Source organism: Lepisma saccharinum, chromosome 30, assembly GCF_977018435.1.
Source record: "Lepisma saccharinum chromosome 30, izLepSacc3.1, whole genome shotgun sequence".
In the NCBI taxonomy this organism is placed as follows: domain Eukaryota; kingdom Metazoa; phylum Arthropoda; class Insecta; order Zygentoma; family Lepismatidae; genus Lepisma; species Lepisma saccharinum.
Genome location: NC_139258.1, coordinates 11479152 through 11496630, shown reverse-complemented (window position 1 = coordinate 11496630; position 17479 = coordinate 11479152). Strand labels below are relative to the sequence as shown.

Genomic DNA, 17479 nt, shown 5'->3' with positions numbered 1-17479 from the left:
TCATATCCGAAAGTGTCCAGGTTACGTGGTCTACGACGGTACACCTCATTTTTACTGTGCCCCATACGAAAAAATCGAGCGACGTAAGGTTTGGAGAGCGTGCACTATGATAGTGCGACGGGGCGCCATCTTGTTGTTAATAAAGCCTGGCATTACCGTACATTGCAAGAATGGCAGGGAAAATGGAATCAGCGAGCACTGTTAGGTACTTTTCTCCAGTTACAGTCCCTTCAAAACGGAAAGGAAAGGACCAACAAGTCCCCTAGGAGACAAACCACACCACACATTTACACCAGGAAAATTCACAGCCTTTTCAACAGTAATGTGGAGATTATCTTCAGACCAGTACACAAAATTATGCCTATTGACAGTCCATTAAGTTTGAATTGTGCTTCATCCAACTAACAATGCTACCCATAAATCCCGGTTAATGTGTAACCATCTCCTGAATCCATTCACAAAATTGTACCCTGCGATTTGGCTCCTCGTCACTTTGCTGTTGCACCAGCCTTGGAATGTACACACGCAACTTGCCTTTCTTCAGAATGCGTAGTACACTAATAGCACTTACACTACTCTCACGTGACCCTTGCTCAGAAATGTATCGAAGCTGAAGGCCAACATTTTGTGCATTTACTTTAACCACCATTTGAAACATTCAGTTTGACCAGAAAGTACATTTATTTTTCAAATTGGACTGTAACCTTTCTTTTCTCAGAAATTTGACCTTGTAGGTTGGATAATAAATTTTCTATGACAGTTCAAGGTGTGTATATACATTCTTTTGACGCACCCGGTATATGATTTTTCATGCTAGATATATTTTCTGTATCGCATATTATTTATGGGTATATTATTTTTACATCTCAAATAGTATTCACCTTCCATCTGGCACCCACTCATTTTCTTACATCGTCACTAGCTGTACATTGGTCTTCCCCTTACGTTTTTCTGACGTCCCGAATATAGAAGGTCTTTAAAGGAAACTGATGTTCTCATGGTGTTGGAGACACTTATTGAGCGTTCGAATTATGTCCCTTCTCCTCTACTTGGTACAAATACTATTCCTTAAAACCTACAAATTTATCAACATAAAACTAGATTCCAATAATAATATTTCTGTATTCATCACTTATACATTGTGCATAAGTTTTTTCGAACTGTTTACTGTATTCGACATTCAGTTGTTTCTTTTTTTGACATGTATGTTCATAAATTCATATCATAAAGTCCTCATAACACAACATTGTAACTTTTGTGCTTGTCATATCTTCTAACTTAAACTTATTTTCTTCAATATTTGTTCCAAAAACTTAAAACGGTATAGTTATAATATATGCCTTCATAATCACGTCAAAAATGGCATAGAACATAGAGTTTCGGATTCTACTTTAAACTATAGGTCCAGTCCCTATTAGCTTTTCTGCGCAAATAAAACTCATCACACGATGAACAACAAAATAAGCTAATTTTACTTCCGTTCATCCGTCGCCAATGCTTAAAATCTTATAGTATTCTACTTTATCACATCAAAACATGTGGGATGCACGTTATCAAAACTGAAGTGCATTTTACAGTGTCCCTTCCTTGCAATTCGAAATCTTCCAACAATTACCAAATAATACTATGTTATGACTGTTGCGCGGCGCCGGAAGTTGGGTACATGGATTAATGAGCACCTATTTCCGTCAAACATCTTTAAAAACAGGGTAAGATTCTGTGCACAAAGAAAATAATTATAATTAATGTGTTTCAGGGATTATTATTGCGAAAGAAATATTCATATTTAATTCCCTTCTTCCTTTGATAAGCTACCGTTATTTTATATCTGACACCGATTTTTTAGTGCTAAGAACACGAAAACAATTTTTGTGAGAAATATAGAAAACCGTGCAAAAAATGGAACCATTTCTTGACTCAGGGCAACTTTGCTTTGATTATTTTTAGTTAACGTCGTTTTTCTTCCGATTTTGACTAATTGTAGATGAGTCCTGACATACTGAAATTGAGGAAGGGACACTGAAAACTAGCACTCATGCTCAGGCCGGGATTCGAACCCGGGACCCGTATCGTTGTAGTGCGTTGTGATAGCAACTATGCCACAGAGGTCGGCTTGTCTCAGCTGAGAGACAGTACATATATTACATTTGTTTCCACAAACGTTCACATGAACACATAGAAAGTCACCGAAGATAAATTTTAATCATTAATCATTAATCGTGGTAGAATACCAAAATAACCTGCTTTCCACACTGCAAAAATCAACAAATTTTAACCGCTGTTACTTTCCTCTTCATTCGCTCGGCTAACTCATCATCAGTGTGCAATATGAAATTTGTTATTGTTTTGTGTATATATGTGAATTTACTGTCGCATTAAAAATTATAGATACTCGAGTTTGGACTTCAATTAAAAATTAACCAATAGACCTACATAAAAAGGAGGTACATCAAAATTTAGCGCATTAAATTCTACGTTAATCTATGTTAATCAATTTTGTTTTTCGAGTATGCTTTATATAATTTATCGTCGTAAAAACAAAAAAAGTGCAGCGGTTTTGAAGGCGGTCGCTCTCTTTGAAATTTTATAAATAAAAAACGGGTGTTCTGATCGTGATGAAAATTTAGTATAGTGCAGGTAGAAAGATTTTAAACACTATTCTTAATTTGCAGATTTTTAAAATTTGTAGATAAACCGCTATTTTCAATTTTGGAAAATAACGTTTTTTTGGTATTGGTTAGTCATACAAATACAATATAGGTCTTCTTTTGAAGTTCTTTCCATCTGTTCTTAAAATCCATTATCATTGTCAATTGGACGGGTTAAAGTTACAGTGGTGTAAGTCACTTTTTCTTTTTTTTAAAAAAAAAGACTTAGACACAGAAACTAGATCTATGTAAGTCAATCTGTTAACAGAAAACTTGACATAAATCAGAGATTTTTCAAATGTCAACAGATGACAGTTTAAGGTCTCTTGATAAAGGAAACAGCTGCTGTGTTGATCAGCTAAGTGCTGTGAGTCAGACTGTTTTTTTTTCTTTTTAAGAAAGTGACTTTCACCACACTGTGACTTTAAGCTCTGTAACTGAAAATGAGGAGGAAATTATCTTAATTGTTACTCCCTCTTACAGTAGCCAGATTAATTGGGAGTTAAAGCAAAATGGCTACCTAATGGATCTATACAAGATCTTTACACTTCTTCTGCAAGAAAAACAGAAACAAAAACAGTTAAAACACTCCCTGTAGTTTGGAATTGAGTTCTTTCAACTATCACTTGTTTCGGAAGCCACAAGATCCTCTGCAAGTACGTCGCTGACGGCGTGAGGAAAATGCCACAAATTTGGCAAAATGTACTAAACTCGGCCAGAGACTGTTAAGAAAAAATAGAGTAACGTCATTCTCCACAAATATATAAGTAGACATTTATGAGAACTTGTTTAATATGATCCTCGTATGTCCACTTTGCGATACAAGCTGTTATATCTCATATTTATAATCTTGTCATATTATTTTCTGGAAAACCACATCACAATATATTAAAGCGCACTTTAGAATTTACAATCGAATCTAAATAATACTTAGACGAAATATAAGGCCAAGCAACATTACAAGATCAAAGTGAACAAATAAAATAAAATAATATTGAGGAAATAATGAAAGTTGCGTTTATTGTTCAATTAAAGTAACTTTAAAACAATCTGTTCATAGGAATACAGACATGCAGAATATCAAATTGTTTAGATGCGTCCATCACCAAAGATCAGCTTATCGACCACTTCCTCCAGGACTTCAACCACTTCAGGAAATTTGCTACTCGAAGATGAGCAAAATGATTGCGTATTCTTGCAAGAAGGGATTGAACGCAATCTTCGATTTGGATAAGAACAAAAGCACTATGAGGCAGTTTCTCTTGCAGCTTCCAGGCACCGTGCGAGAAAAACTTCTGGACAAACTATCTAGGGGGTATATATACGGAACATACCCTTGTCACCTGTATCTGGATGAGGCCTTGTTCTCGACCGGTATGAGAAAATTGGTATTCGACGTGGGATGCGACTGCCGGCAAATTCACTTTGAAAATTTCCTAGCGTTGGCGTCAGCGGAGGGAAACGCATTACGCACTTTGATATTCGATTACAGCACCTTGGAGGGTGTCCGAGTTCATGTCACACCGAATATCTACCAGCGGATTGGAGATATCTTAGCATCTGCTGAGCATCTTGTGGATCTTCGATTAAGTTGGATTGGCGATGACGTCATTATGAAGCTGATTGGTGAGAATTGCATCCGCCTTCAGAACTTGGAACTGTCGCCTTCGGGGGTTACTACCAAAGGTTTCCACTACCTGACTCAAAACTTCGTCAAACATCCAACAGAGACTGAAGAAGGAAAAAGGGTGTGGGAGAGTAAATTGTGGGGGTTTCCAGGAATATTCCCGCCACTGGAGGAGCTGTTGCCGGAAGGGGAACCTGTCAAGTTCTACGAGAGGAAGAAGAGTCCACTGTGCTCTACGCTTACATCGATAAATATTGATTGTTTCTACGATTCCACGTACGAATCAATCCTTGCCGTCATGGAACTCATCGAAAGCTTAGAATCAATTGGAATGCTTGAATGGGTTCTCAGTGATCTCTTCAAGAAATGGTACAAGCCCAAGAAAAGAAATCATTTCGTGCCCTCTCTCTTCAACATTACATCAATTAACGTTGATACAATGGAAGAATCTATATTTTACATGATAATAACGATGTGTCCAAAATTACAACACATAACTTACAATTACTTCGAACCAAATACGCCTTCTACATTTTCACTTAATTCATTTAATCACTTCAAATGCATTGAGTCTGTTGACATTAACCACGAGACATCTACTCTCCAAACTGAGAATTTTGGTGATTTGTCAGAAGAATTACGAGGAAAGTTAACAGAGATATGCATTGAGAATCCTCGTGCTGCAAAACCTTTCGATATCTCTGGTGTACAGCTATGTTCATCGCTACGTCGTCTGGATCTATACTTCTCCACCATTGTGTGGAGTGGTTCTTCAAATGGCGATCTGATTGCTCCGCACGATACAATGCAAAACTTGGCCTCTGTGGAACTCCAAGGGAATGTAACAGGCAAGGCTGTCCTTTCCCTTTTGGAATGCGCCCCGAATTTAGAGTATTTGACTGTTTCTGATATTATAGAAAGAAAAGACGATTTCTTGCACAGATTACTTGAGGTGAGAGAGATGCCGAAGTTGGAGACGTTCGAAGTGCTTGAAGGTTTTTTACTCGACACAGAAGATGAACTACGAGCCTTCGTCACACACTTTGAGAGAATACGCCACGTGGGTAAAATACTTTTTCTATCAAATTAGTTGCCGTGAATCTAAGGGTGGTTGAAAGTAAACTTGTTCTACACATATTGGCCTTCCTTACATCGTAATTCACAAATCTACATGTTTTACTTAAATTTTACTATATTTTTTCATACCTAAATACTCACATTGTGCTGCAGTGTTTCTGAATAAATAATTCTAGATAAGCCGTTTTTAATTATATTAACATATATTTGAAGTATCCTTCTCAATGAATCAGTTGTAGGACATGTATATGTATAAAATGTTGTATTGATTGAATCAAACTTGTTGCGTTCTATTACACAGTTGTACCCTTTGCTCTTTCTGTCTGGAGCAGGGACTCTTTCAGACCTGCACTGAAGCCATCTTACTATCATGGAATCACGAACATTGATATATAGTTTAACTGTTTATTGTAGTAGGTCAATACAGTCAGATTGGTTGGGTGAGTAGTAGGGAGTTAACCTCAAATTCAGTGGCGAAGTTTAATTGAACACTGAATGGTATATTACTGAATTTTGTAAAGTCTATCTAGAACCTGTCCCACACAAGCGGTCTACTTCCTATTACAGACAGGAAGTTCTTAAATTCACTATTCCTGCTAACTGACTGACTGATTATCCTAATTTTTTATTGGTTCCAGTGTCGCTTCCCTGACTTCGATCTCTATTGGTGGTTTCATAGTGGTGTGTTGCAGGGGATTATGGCTCTGGTTGACTCCTGCAACTTTCACTCGACGCTCGGTGGATGATGATGGTTCTAAGTAGAACCGGCGTTTTGATCCATATATGGGCCGACTTAAGTTTCTGTTCCTTTGTAGGGCCTACAATTTCCTGTGAATTTCTCTCGTTTTACTTTTGTGGGTAATGTCTGATCGTCTGTCTATTTAGAAGACTCCTTCAGAGATGATCGTGAAGAAGGTTTCGATGATAATTTTTAGTTTTTCAACGTTTTCCTCTGTATCTTGTCTTTGGCTGAATTTACGAGATATTTAAGTCGTTTGTCTTGAAGTTTGGTTGTTATTCATTGGATTATCTCGTCTGTCTCTTGAGCTTCTTCTTATTTTTTCTAGGAGCTTGAAGTTTCTGGCTTTATGGTAGTTTTGTCTCTGAGGGCGTATATTGCTGCTGTGCTTCTGTTTTCTGTTCTTTACATTATTTTTCTTTGTTTTCTTCTGTCTTGGAGGTGGAGTTTTGTCGTTTTTGTTGGACTCACACGAACATTCTGTAGCTCCTGTAGTTGGCTGGGTGGTTTTCTCCACCGTTGCAGTACCTTCTGTCATTCGGCGGTGAGGTGATTAGCTGCACACTTCGTGCATCTTGGTTGGGCCCTGCGTTGTTCCTGGGAGTGCCCGATCCTCTGACACTTATGGGATTGAAGCATCCCTGGGGACCGGTAGGGTTCCACCTGGATCCTGCAGTGCTGTAGATATTCATGATTATAGATATCTGCCGTTGTCTCGGTTCGTCGTAATACCACATGAAATAGTGGCATTGGTATCCTGGGGTGTATCTTAAACTTAGCTTTAGAAGATCTACCTTGATTGGTCGTTCTCTTCTGGGCTTTTCTGTAGCGTAGCCGAGTGAATGCTCCTTGCAGTCAGTGATGAGCTTGTCGTACGCCTGTCTTGAGTTTCGCTGTAGCATCATGCCATCATGGTAGTCGCACTTTTGCTGTATCGTCGCCAACGTTTTTCATTATTGTTGAGGTGAGTTGGTAACTCTTTTCTGCATTGTAGACGTAGACAGCTGGTGGCTTCTTTGTCTTGTTGTATGTGGATCCATCTTCTTCGTTGTCGGAGGGATGGTGGACGGTCTTTGAGGTGTCAATAGGGTTGTCCTTCTGAGTTATTTGGGTATGTACAAGGATTAGCTTTTTAGAATAGATGAAGGTTATTCTGTGTTGTCATCCTCGTCCGAGGTGTTGCAGGGGTATTCCCTTTATTACTGTTGTTGCTTTCTTGCGTGTCTTGGTATTGTTGCGCTTCCTTGGAATGAGAGTTTGTGTTCTCGCCGGCTCCTTGAGGTAAGGGGCTGGTGGCTTCTGACCCCTACTTGGCCTTTTTGCTAGTTTCTGAAGTACTCTGTCCTGATTGGTTCATCATGACTTCTTTCCTGATTAGCCTCTTGCCAATTTCTCTGATCTTCGCTGATCGTACAGGGTTCTATGCATCTCGTATCTCTTCTATCTCTTGTCGTTGGCCTTCCGGCAAAGAATACCGGTCTGCTCGGATCTGAGTCCCAACGATGATTTTCTTGCAAATCTCTATCCCTGTTAACGAAAAATCTGAGTTATTTATACCTGAGGTTTTACTCTCCACCCCTGTTGGTTACATAATTTTCATATCATAATAAACTTACATTCATTGAAGTTTTTTATACATACATTCAGTAAACGTTATAAACTTCAAACGTTCAGTTATTATGCATTCCTTTCTTTTAACTTGCATCTCAGAAAAATACATTTTAATTAACAAACTGCAGCCAAGGATTATATATATGAGGATAACCCAGCATCATAAGCCATGGCGAACGTGGAGATCACCAAGAGGATACGGAAGTTGTTATATGACATTTCCGCTGGAGACGGAAGTTGCTAGCGCCATCTAACCGCTTGGACGAAAACTAACAGCCCTGTCGAGGTTGCAATTAGTCCATGATCAGAGGCTAACTCATAAAATGATCATATAAATTTAAGGGACGTACATTATAAAGTATATTTTATTCAATTTATGTAGTACTCCGTTACGTCGTACATATTCAAGCACTTGAAACTTTTAATGAACTGTTGTAAAGATTTTAGAGTTTCATAGAAAATTGTGACGCATTTCACTTTTCTCAATGTTGGTTATTGACTAACCTATTGTAACGCATCGTGGATCAAGTTTTGGTCATAAGTACATTTCGATTTAGTGTGGCTATATTTTACTTTCTGAACCAAAATTTATGCCCATTGTGGATAATTTAAAAGCTTCCGTGATTTTCCTTATGCTATTCCTGGAATGTTTAGGAATTCGGTGGTGATTGGTTTTGTGATTAAGCCTGGGTCTGTGAAAGATGTGTTCGATCGGTGTTCGATGTGTTTTATGTCTAATGTTATGCATAGTATAGAATAGGCTAGAAATTGGGTAATCGTGTTTAACGTAGTTATCTCATTACAAAACTTTCACATGTGTCGTATACCCACTATATTGATTAAATACCATCCTCTAAGAAGTCTCAAAGCACGCAGGTTGAGTTTGATCGCTCTAAACAAGGATAGAAACTCTACATATTTTACGTGTGTGTGTAATTGAAATTCGTGAAGAATTAAATTTAAGTTGAGTTGGAAAATAAACGTTTCTTGTATCCTACAAATGAGTTTTGGCTGCATTCGTCAATAGTTATTGTTTTAAAGGAAAACCTAGATATTTTTACAATTTGGAATGGTAACAGTTTAGTATATCTTAAACACATTTCTTCATTTTTACAGAAGCAACTACTTACGGAAATGAGTTTGTCTAAGGTGTACAAGTTCGTTGAGGTATTTTCTTTCATCGTGGAATATATTTGACAGGGAAATCATGTATTTTTCAAGAGAAATATATCACCGACGCACAATTGCCATTGTTTTCATTTGCCTCCCGTACCTAAACCGGATGCAGCGTACGTTTCATGACGTAACCCCCTGTCAGTGTTTCCAACCCCTTTTTTCACTATCCTTGCCTAACCTAACCAAACCTAACCTATCTTTATCGGAAATGGTTCGTGGGGCTATCCGTGAATGGTTCGTGGGGCTATCCGTCAGCTAACCGTGCATAATGTACGATTTCCACCGGTGACGAACACGATAGTAAGTATTTATCGGTGAGGAAGGTTGGAGACACTGCATACCCAAAACGTGAGTCAAGATGGGGCCGCCAAATTGTGTGTTACGGAAGCGAGGAAAGGAATCAAAGAAATCACTCTATATGTGAAAAATTGTGTTTGTTTTCGTGTAAAAAAGCATAACGGCACCTTGAACTATGTTCCGCAATACACAATTGGTAAGTACGAACCATGAGAAACACAAAATATCCGATTTTAATGTGTTTTCTATATACTAAACTGTTACCTCGTGGAATAGTAAATGATTTTTAATTAATGCCAGTAAGAAGTTCAACGTTGACGAATCAAATAAAAAGAACGGATATAGTCAACGTTACAAATTCTTACAGTTTGACATCATGTGACTAATTCTTCCTCTATATTTGCATACCATGAATTTTCATTGTAACTCCACAGTACCATATTTATTTTTGGTAAATGTGCTGCGTTTATTTTAGTGCAAGGGGGAGATATATCGGTTCTATTGCATATCACGTGGATTGCAATCATTAAACTCCAAGGTAAATAATAGAAAAATCCCTAAACCAATTACAATAATGAACCATTAAGTAAGATTTTTAGTGTAAGAATTAAAATGTTGTTTCTTGTCTTGAATTTTACGAAAATCAGAATATGACCGAATATCATATATATCTAGTAAATGTATAAGAAATTAGAATATTTTTCTAGATATTTCTTTTGGACAATCCAGGACTATACTCTACAAATTTAATTATTCCCTTTTTAAATGTATTACATTCCAATGAAAAAAGTCGATTTGCTTTCCAAGTAACGAGCGCAAACATCGATATGCGTATTAATCGATAGTTCCTCAATGTTCGAGTATGTTGTCTTCCCCAGCCAGATGGCTCTGCTTGTACTGGGTATGAATAGTCTGTGGTTTATAATACCTTAGAAAAGTGTTGGCACAAGTCAATGGAGAATATGCTCAGTGTCCCATCCTGTAATACATAATCTTTACTGCAGCTACTAAAGTGTAAATCACCAACCCTGATACCTTCTGTAAACAAACCGTCTCACCGATTCGATGTATCACTCCGCGTCAGCTGATTCATGACCGCCGACTACCGCATAGAACTCGCCATGTTGAAAGTGGCACTACTTCCTTGCTGTTCACATGATTATTTTTAGAAAATAACCAATGTTATAAAATATAATTATGTACACAAATCTCTAAGCTTGTTGAAAGTTACAATGCATATTCCTACAAAATGTTATCCCAATTAACAGCGTGTACCAAAATCTGGTAAAGTATTATTATTTTGAACAAAAATTGAAAATATGTTTAAGAAATAATTCCCGTCACTTGAATCGACTGTCAAAACTAAAAAGTTCCTTAGTTATTTAGTGTATTCCAGAGATTACTGATGAATTACTGAATTCCGATCTTCATGACGGAATGTTTATCACAGCGCAGTACGACGACAGTGGTCACGCTTTTTGGTCCAAGCCTAGGCAAGGACATTTTTTTTAGTGTAACTGCATCAATTCCATCACTTATCCTCATCGCCGCGATTTGCCCAAAGTAGCAGAAAATCGCTACGCTGCATAACAAAAATCAAATAAAATTAACAATAACTCAGAAACTAGTGATGATAACAGCTTACTGTTTTTTAGTGCACTCAGCATTTCAAAATGTTGTCATCATACTTAACTGGCTTGATGTTATCTTTCCAGGGATTTCGCTCAAATACAACATGAATTCATTCGACTTTTTCCCCCACTTATCTTCTTGTCAAGACCACTTTCGGTCTCTACAAATGTTTGGCACCAAGGCTTAATCAGTTTGTAGATTGAGGGTCCTACCAATACCACATTCAGAAGTCTCGTTGAGTTTGGATAACATATGATGATCGTGCACACACATTTTTTTCTGAATAATATGCAGCCACGGTGTTGTTATGACTACTATAGATATTTACCGGAATATACTGAAATTATTTGACATTACGAAAGCATTCCGATACACGTAAATTGCTATCCTCATCAGATTCTGAGTTGAGTTATTATTTACTGGAATTCGTCACAGCATTGTGGAGAACGTTGCAGTGAACTTATCTTTATAGCATATTAGAGCAAGTTGTCACATCGAATAGTGTGTTGCATTTGGACTCAATATTTATCTTCTCATACTAGACAAGGCTGTAGTAGGCAAATCAGCAGTGAGAACATATTTCGCTAGCATAGGAGGCTCAAGGGCAAGCTTCTATTCCCCTCCCTCGACCACACCTCCTTCTTCAAACACAGAGGCTTGATGGCAGTCTTGCCAGTAATATATCACTGCGTATCACTAGATTCATTTGTCCACATTCTGCATAAATTGTGCACACACTAAACAAAATAAGAAATTTCAATGAAACTGGAATATTCTTTCAGTATATCATTTCTATTTCTATTAATATTACAATTGCGTCCACCGAGTTTTCCGCATCGTAAAATTTCTACCAGACAGTTTGCAGAAAACAATAGACCTACAACACTGAGGGTCAATCCGCCAAGCGAATGAAGAGGAAAGTATCAGTGGTTAAAAGTTGTTGATTTCTATAGTGGGGATAAGAGGATTGTTGTCTTCCGCCAACTATGACTACAACAGCTGAGAATTTTCTTTCCGATACTTTCATACTGTGTGCTTCTATATGTTCATCTGGAAGTTTGCGCAAGCAAAAACGAATGTATGTACTGTCGTTAATATGAAACAAGCCGACCTTTGTGGCAGTGTTTAGCAACAACTCCTGGAGTCCGAGTTGGAATCCCGGCGTGGAAATAGGTGTTCATTGTAAGTTGCCATTCATCAATTTCATCTTGATTGTTGCTATAAGTCAAGCGTGGAAGAAATGTCATACTAATTGGCAATAATTAAGCTACCTTGTCACAAAAAATGTATCGATTTTTTGGAAACGTTTATATATTTTGAAGAAAATTTGCTTTAGTGTTCTTAGCACTCAAAAATCCGTGAAATGTAAAAAAGGACATCGTATCGTTATCGTAATACCTGATGACACCAATTAAATGTAATTTTTTGTGTTTTGTACATAAAAACTTACCCTGTTTTTAAAGATGCCTGACGGAAATAGATGTTTATAATTTGATGTAGCCAACGCCAGGTGCAAAGCAACAGTCAACGAAGCACATTATTTGGGAATTGTTGCTGATTTCAAAATTGCATTCTTGGCAACAATCACTACACTCACTCACTCCCACTTATGTCCAGAAAAGATTTCTGGGGTATTTATATTTTAAAAAATATAACAAATTTATATATAGAAATCAATATCTTATAAGGACATATTGCAAGAATTTAAATACTTAACATTATCAAGTAGACGTGAAATCGCACAGCATGTAGTACTTTATGAAATGATAAATGGTTTACTAGATAATAGTAATTTCTTACAAAAAAATCACTTTAACTTTAATAGAAAAGTTAATTTAAGAAGCAGAAATATTTTTTCTTATAGGACATCAAGAACTATGGCTTATAAGAGTTCACCTATGCAAAGAATGAGTTTTAGTTTTAACCATGTAGTTCAAATTAACCCTGAAATCATTTGCTGTAATTTTACTGGAGTACAAATCAAATTAAATTCATAAATATAGAAATTAAATTATAACGACTGATTTTTATATATTGTAATGGAATATGGTACCTTATATATGTGAATTTATGTATGCATGCATGCATATGTGTACCTTTATGTATGCATATTAATATAGCAATGTGTACGAATGAATATATACAGTGGAATATTTGTATGTTATCTTCACGTGTGTGTTATCTTATGAATATATCACTTATTTTATATAAATCTAATGCTCAGTGTTCGCCATTAGTATTTTAAATCTTGGAAATCTTGTATTTTTTATATCGTATTGTATTATCTTTTTCTGTCTTTTCTTTTTAATTTTCTTCTTGTATTTTTGCAAATAAAATAATGTAACAATTGAATTGGTATAAGTCTCTTGTAATTGGAGCTATGTATGCTCTGCTAGGGACAAACAAACAAATAAATAAAAAATAAATAAATTTGTGTTGATGCGATAAAGTAGAATAATATAACATTGTAAGCACTCTCAACGCCATAAGGATAGACAGAAGTACAATAATTAGCTCATGTCAGAACAGACAAGATTGAGTATTGATTTAGTTTATTCTTTTCGTTCTTCTGCCACTTTTGGCAAATCGGGAAGATTAGGTTGAGTAATGATATGATGAAAATGATGATGGTTTCCCAGGCCAGGTCTCCAACCCGTTCCCCTTGTATAGAAGCCCACTTTTCTAATCTATCCACCAAGGAGATGTGCTAGTCGAAGGATCATGGGAAGTATATGATTTCATGATTTTCCTTCCTTTTACCTTCAAATACTGTATTCCAAGTTTGTTTCCAGGCTATTTAATCATTTCAACCACTCGGTTGTGATTAAATTTAATTTCAATTAAATTATCCTTAATTTATCGAAGTGCGAAGTGATGAATTTCTGTAATGTTTTGAGGGGAAATGCCGGTGGGTTTTTAGTCAGTGCCGGATCTACAAGCCGCAAAAGTCCGCAGTGCAGGGGGGGGCGGAGAGAAGCAAGCCTTTAGGGGCTGCATCCATTGACATAGTAGAGGGTTCGCATATGTAGAAAATAACTGTAGTTACTGTAACGTTCTGCTTTGATGGATCCAAAAATATTAAGCTACCAAAATTATTATTATAATTAGAGGCCGTGATGAAAAGATTAATACTCGCAGAATCATTACAAAATTACTGAAGTTGGAAAACGTCGGAAGGTATTTGCCACGTTGTTCGCAGCACAATCGCATCGATTTCCTTCACGCAATAAGAAGAATGACAAAAGAAACTTTCCGCGCAGCTAAGGCAATATAACGTCTGAGTCATACTTTTCACTCAGACTTCCTCTAACAACTCCTTGGGTCACGTGAGGTTTTTTCCTCTTTGCTTACTGGTGTGGCATTTCAAATTCTTTAAAAACTCCAATTTAATGATGTGTTAATCTCTTTTTTCGTTCCCCTGGAAGATATTGAATATTACTACAGGCAATTATATTCCACGTAGTCCTAAGGACTTTGTAAATCTATAAAAATCAAGAAATTAATATGGAATTTATTATTTAAATAAATTTTTGAAATTCAATTTACAAGATTGTAATGTATTTACGGTTATGCTTCTTATGTTTGCAGCAAAAGTGCATTACATGCAATTTCTACTGATGTGGTGAAATTAACAATCTACTGAAGGACATATTTTGGGCAATTACTAATATACTTTGACTTTTGAACAGAGTAACACTGAGTTTACCAGATAAAGTGACATCTATCTTTATATATATCAAGCGTTGCGTTAGCTTCAAAAAGTAAATTCCAAAATCAATGTTATTTTTGCTATTTGCGTATCTTACAGTAACCGATAAATATTTCAGTGAAATTCGGAAATTATAAGTTCACATTTCCCCTGGATGTCCAGTCATCTCTATGTATATAAAAATGGATGTATGTGTGGGTACATGTGTATATGTGTTTGTTTGTTTTTTCAGCAATAACTCTCGAACGCCTGGAGCGATATCAACCAAACTTCGTACACGTATCACGTGCAACTGGAAAGAAATACTGTGGGGGTAAGACACCCCTAGCACCCCTAGGGGTTGGGGTGGGAAGGGGTGACTTGTAAACATAATGGAGAACCACCGATATTAAAATCTGCACAGACAGACATCCGTGACTCTATGCAATCCGCACAACGATAGTGTTTCTCGGGTTGTCTAACATTCAGGCTGTGTTGCGAATGAAATCCATAATTTTCGTGACACTCCCAATGCGGTTCAACTCCAAGTTCATCACCTATCGGCATGGGGGGTGAGAGGGGGTGAAAAATAAAATGCCACGAATGACTTAGATTAGTGTCGAATCCATAGTTTTCGGAGTCGCTAAGCTAATTGATGACATTCACGATCACATTTAAAATTAATTACATTTTACACTATAGTTAGAATTCATTCTTTTCCTGTCTAATACAAGATTGGGATAAATAAATACCCGGGCAACGCCGGGTAATCAGCTAGTATATTATAGAGTAGGAATAATATTCTCCATTTACAAGACCGTACTTGATAACACCATAAATTATACTGTACTTCATGCCTGAAAATTTCTCTCTCGTCTTTCTTTTTCTCTCTTGTTCTATCTCTCTCTTTCTGCTATGCAATCCCCTATTCCCTACTTGTTTCTCTCCCCCTCCCTCTCTCTCTCTGTCTCCTTCTTGTAATGCACTGTCAACTATTACAATTATATACATACATATGTTGAAACAATTTTAATTTGCTTCTTACATATTATTAGGTGATACTTATAACCGAAGTAAAAGTCTGTGAATATTAAAATGCACTGTCTTAAATTCAGTAGTTGTGCGTTTGTTTTTTTCCTTGTGTAGTGGTTGTTATGTGTTTGTGTGTCTTGTGCAGTAGTTGTGCTGTGTAGTGTGTGTTTGTCTTGTGTAGTAGCTGTGGTGTCTAGTGTATTTGTGTTTGTCTTGTGTAGTAGTTGTGGTGTGCTTGTATGTGGGTTTGTCTTGGGTAGTAGGTGTGCTGTCTAGTGTGGTTGGGATTGTCTTGTGTAGTAGTTGTGCTGTCTAGTGTGTTTGTGTTTATGTTATGTAGTAGTTATGCTGTCTAATGTATTTCTGGTTGTCTTGTGTATTATCGGTGATGTGTATGTATGTGTCTTGTGTTGTAGTTGTGCTGTCTAGTATGTTTGTTTTGTCTTGCGTAGTAGTTGTACTGTCTAGTATGCTTGTTTTGTCTTGCGTAGTAGTTGTGGTGTGTAGTTTGTTTATGTTTATATTGTGTAGTAGTTGTGGTGTGTTTGTGTTAATATTGTTATAGTTGTGATGTGTTTGTGTGTGTCTTGTGTAGTAGTTGTGCTGTCTAATGTTTTTGTGTTTGTCTTGTGTAGTAGTTCCTCCATTCATATTGGGGGTTAGGCGTAGAGCTGACAACTCTGCACTGTAAAAAAATGTCAAGAAACAGCAATATAAGGCCATGGATGTTCCCAAGGTAAAATATTCCGGAGGTAAAATAGTCCCCGTTCGGATCTCCGGGTGGGGACTACTTTGGGAGGTCCCTGGACTAAGGATAAGATCTACGTTAGGAATAAGGATATTAAATTAGGCACCTGGAATGTTCTGAGCCTTTACCGGCCTGGGGCATTTCAGTGTACAGTTAATGAGATAGTTAAGTATAAATTAGATGTAGTAGCTGTCCAGGAAGTTAGGTGGCCAGGAGAAGGGAATTGTAAAACTAAATATTATACTTTTTTCTATGGTGGTACTGAAAATCATAATTTTGGAACAGGCTTTTTCATAAATTATAGAATTATCTCGGCTCTTAAAACAGTAGAATTTATTAATGATAGGATATCATATGCAGTTTTACAGGGTAGGTGGTGTAAAATTATTTTAATAAACATACATGCACCAACGGAAGATAAAGATGATAATACTAAAGATGATTTTTATACAGAGTTAGAACAGGTCTTTGATAAATTTTCTCAGTATGATATGAAAATTCTGTTAGGTGACTGTAATGCACAGATTGGCAAAGAAGAGACAATTAAACCCACGATTGGTAAAGAAAGTCTTCATGAATTAAGTAATGATAATGGTATAAGATTGATTACTTTTGCAACCTCAAAGAATTTAATTGTGAAAAGTACCACTTTTAAACATAAAGATATCCATAAATATACCTGGTCTTCTCCAGATGGTAAAACTCATAATCAGATAGATCATATTCTCATTGATAAGAGAAGGCATACTAGTATAATTGACGTTCGTACACATAGAGGTGCTGACTGTGCCAGTGACCATTATTTAGTAATTGCTAAATTAAGAGAAAGACTCTCAGTGATAAATCATAAGCAACAAAATCTAAAAGTTATAAAAATTTGATACAGGAAAGTTCACTGATGAAAGAATTAAGAAAGATTACCAAATTAAACTGTCAAATAGATTTGATGTTTTGCAGGATTTAAATGATGATGAAAATATAAATGAAACAGACGTAAATAAGAATTGGGAGCACATACGTAATACAATAGAATCAGCAGCTAAAGAAAGTATAGGATACCATAAACCGAGAAAAAGTAAGCCATGGTTTGATAATGAATGTCATAATCTAATAGAAATAAGAAATCAGGCTAGACTTAGGTGGTTAAATAACTCTGATGATACAAATCTAAACAATTATAATAGAATAAAGCGAGAAGTTAACC

At 36.5% G+C, this 17479-nt stretch overlaps 2 protein-coding genes across 2 annotated transcripts in view; both read left to right on the top strand.

The window, feature by feature from the left end:
- The window catches only part of LOC145981733 (uncharacterized), a 606033-nt gene that overhangs the window by 189685 nt on the left and 398869 nt on the right, over positions 1 to 17479 (top strand). The gene's annotated exons all lie outside the window — the stretch shown is intronic.
- Positions 1651 to 5422, top strand: LOC145981869 (uncharacterized). Its single transcript, XM_083115330.1, has 2 exons — positions 1651 to 1709; positions 3709 to 5422. The coding sequence occupies exons 1-2, from the start codon at positions 1672 to 1674 to the stop codon at positions 5363 to 5365; spliced, it is 1695 nt and encodes a 564-aa protein (XP_082971456.1). The 5' UTR covers positions 1651 to 1671; the 3' UTR covers positions 5366 to 5422.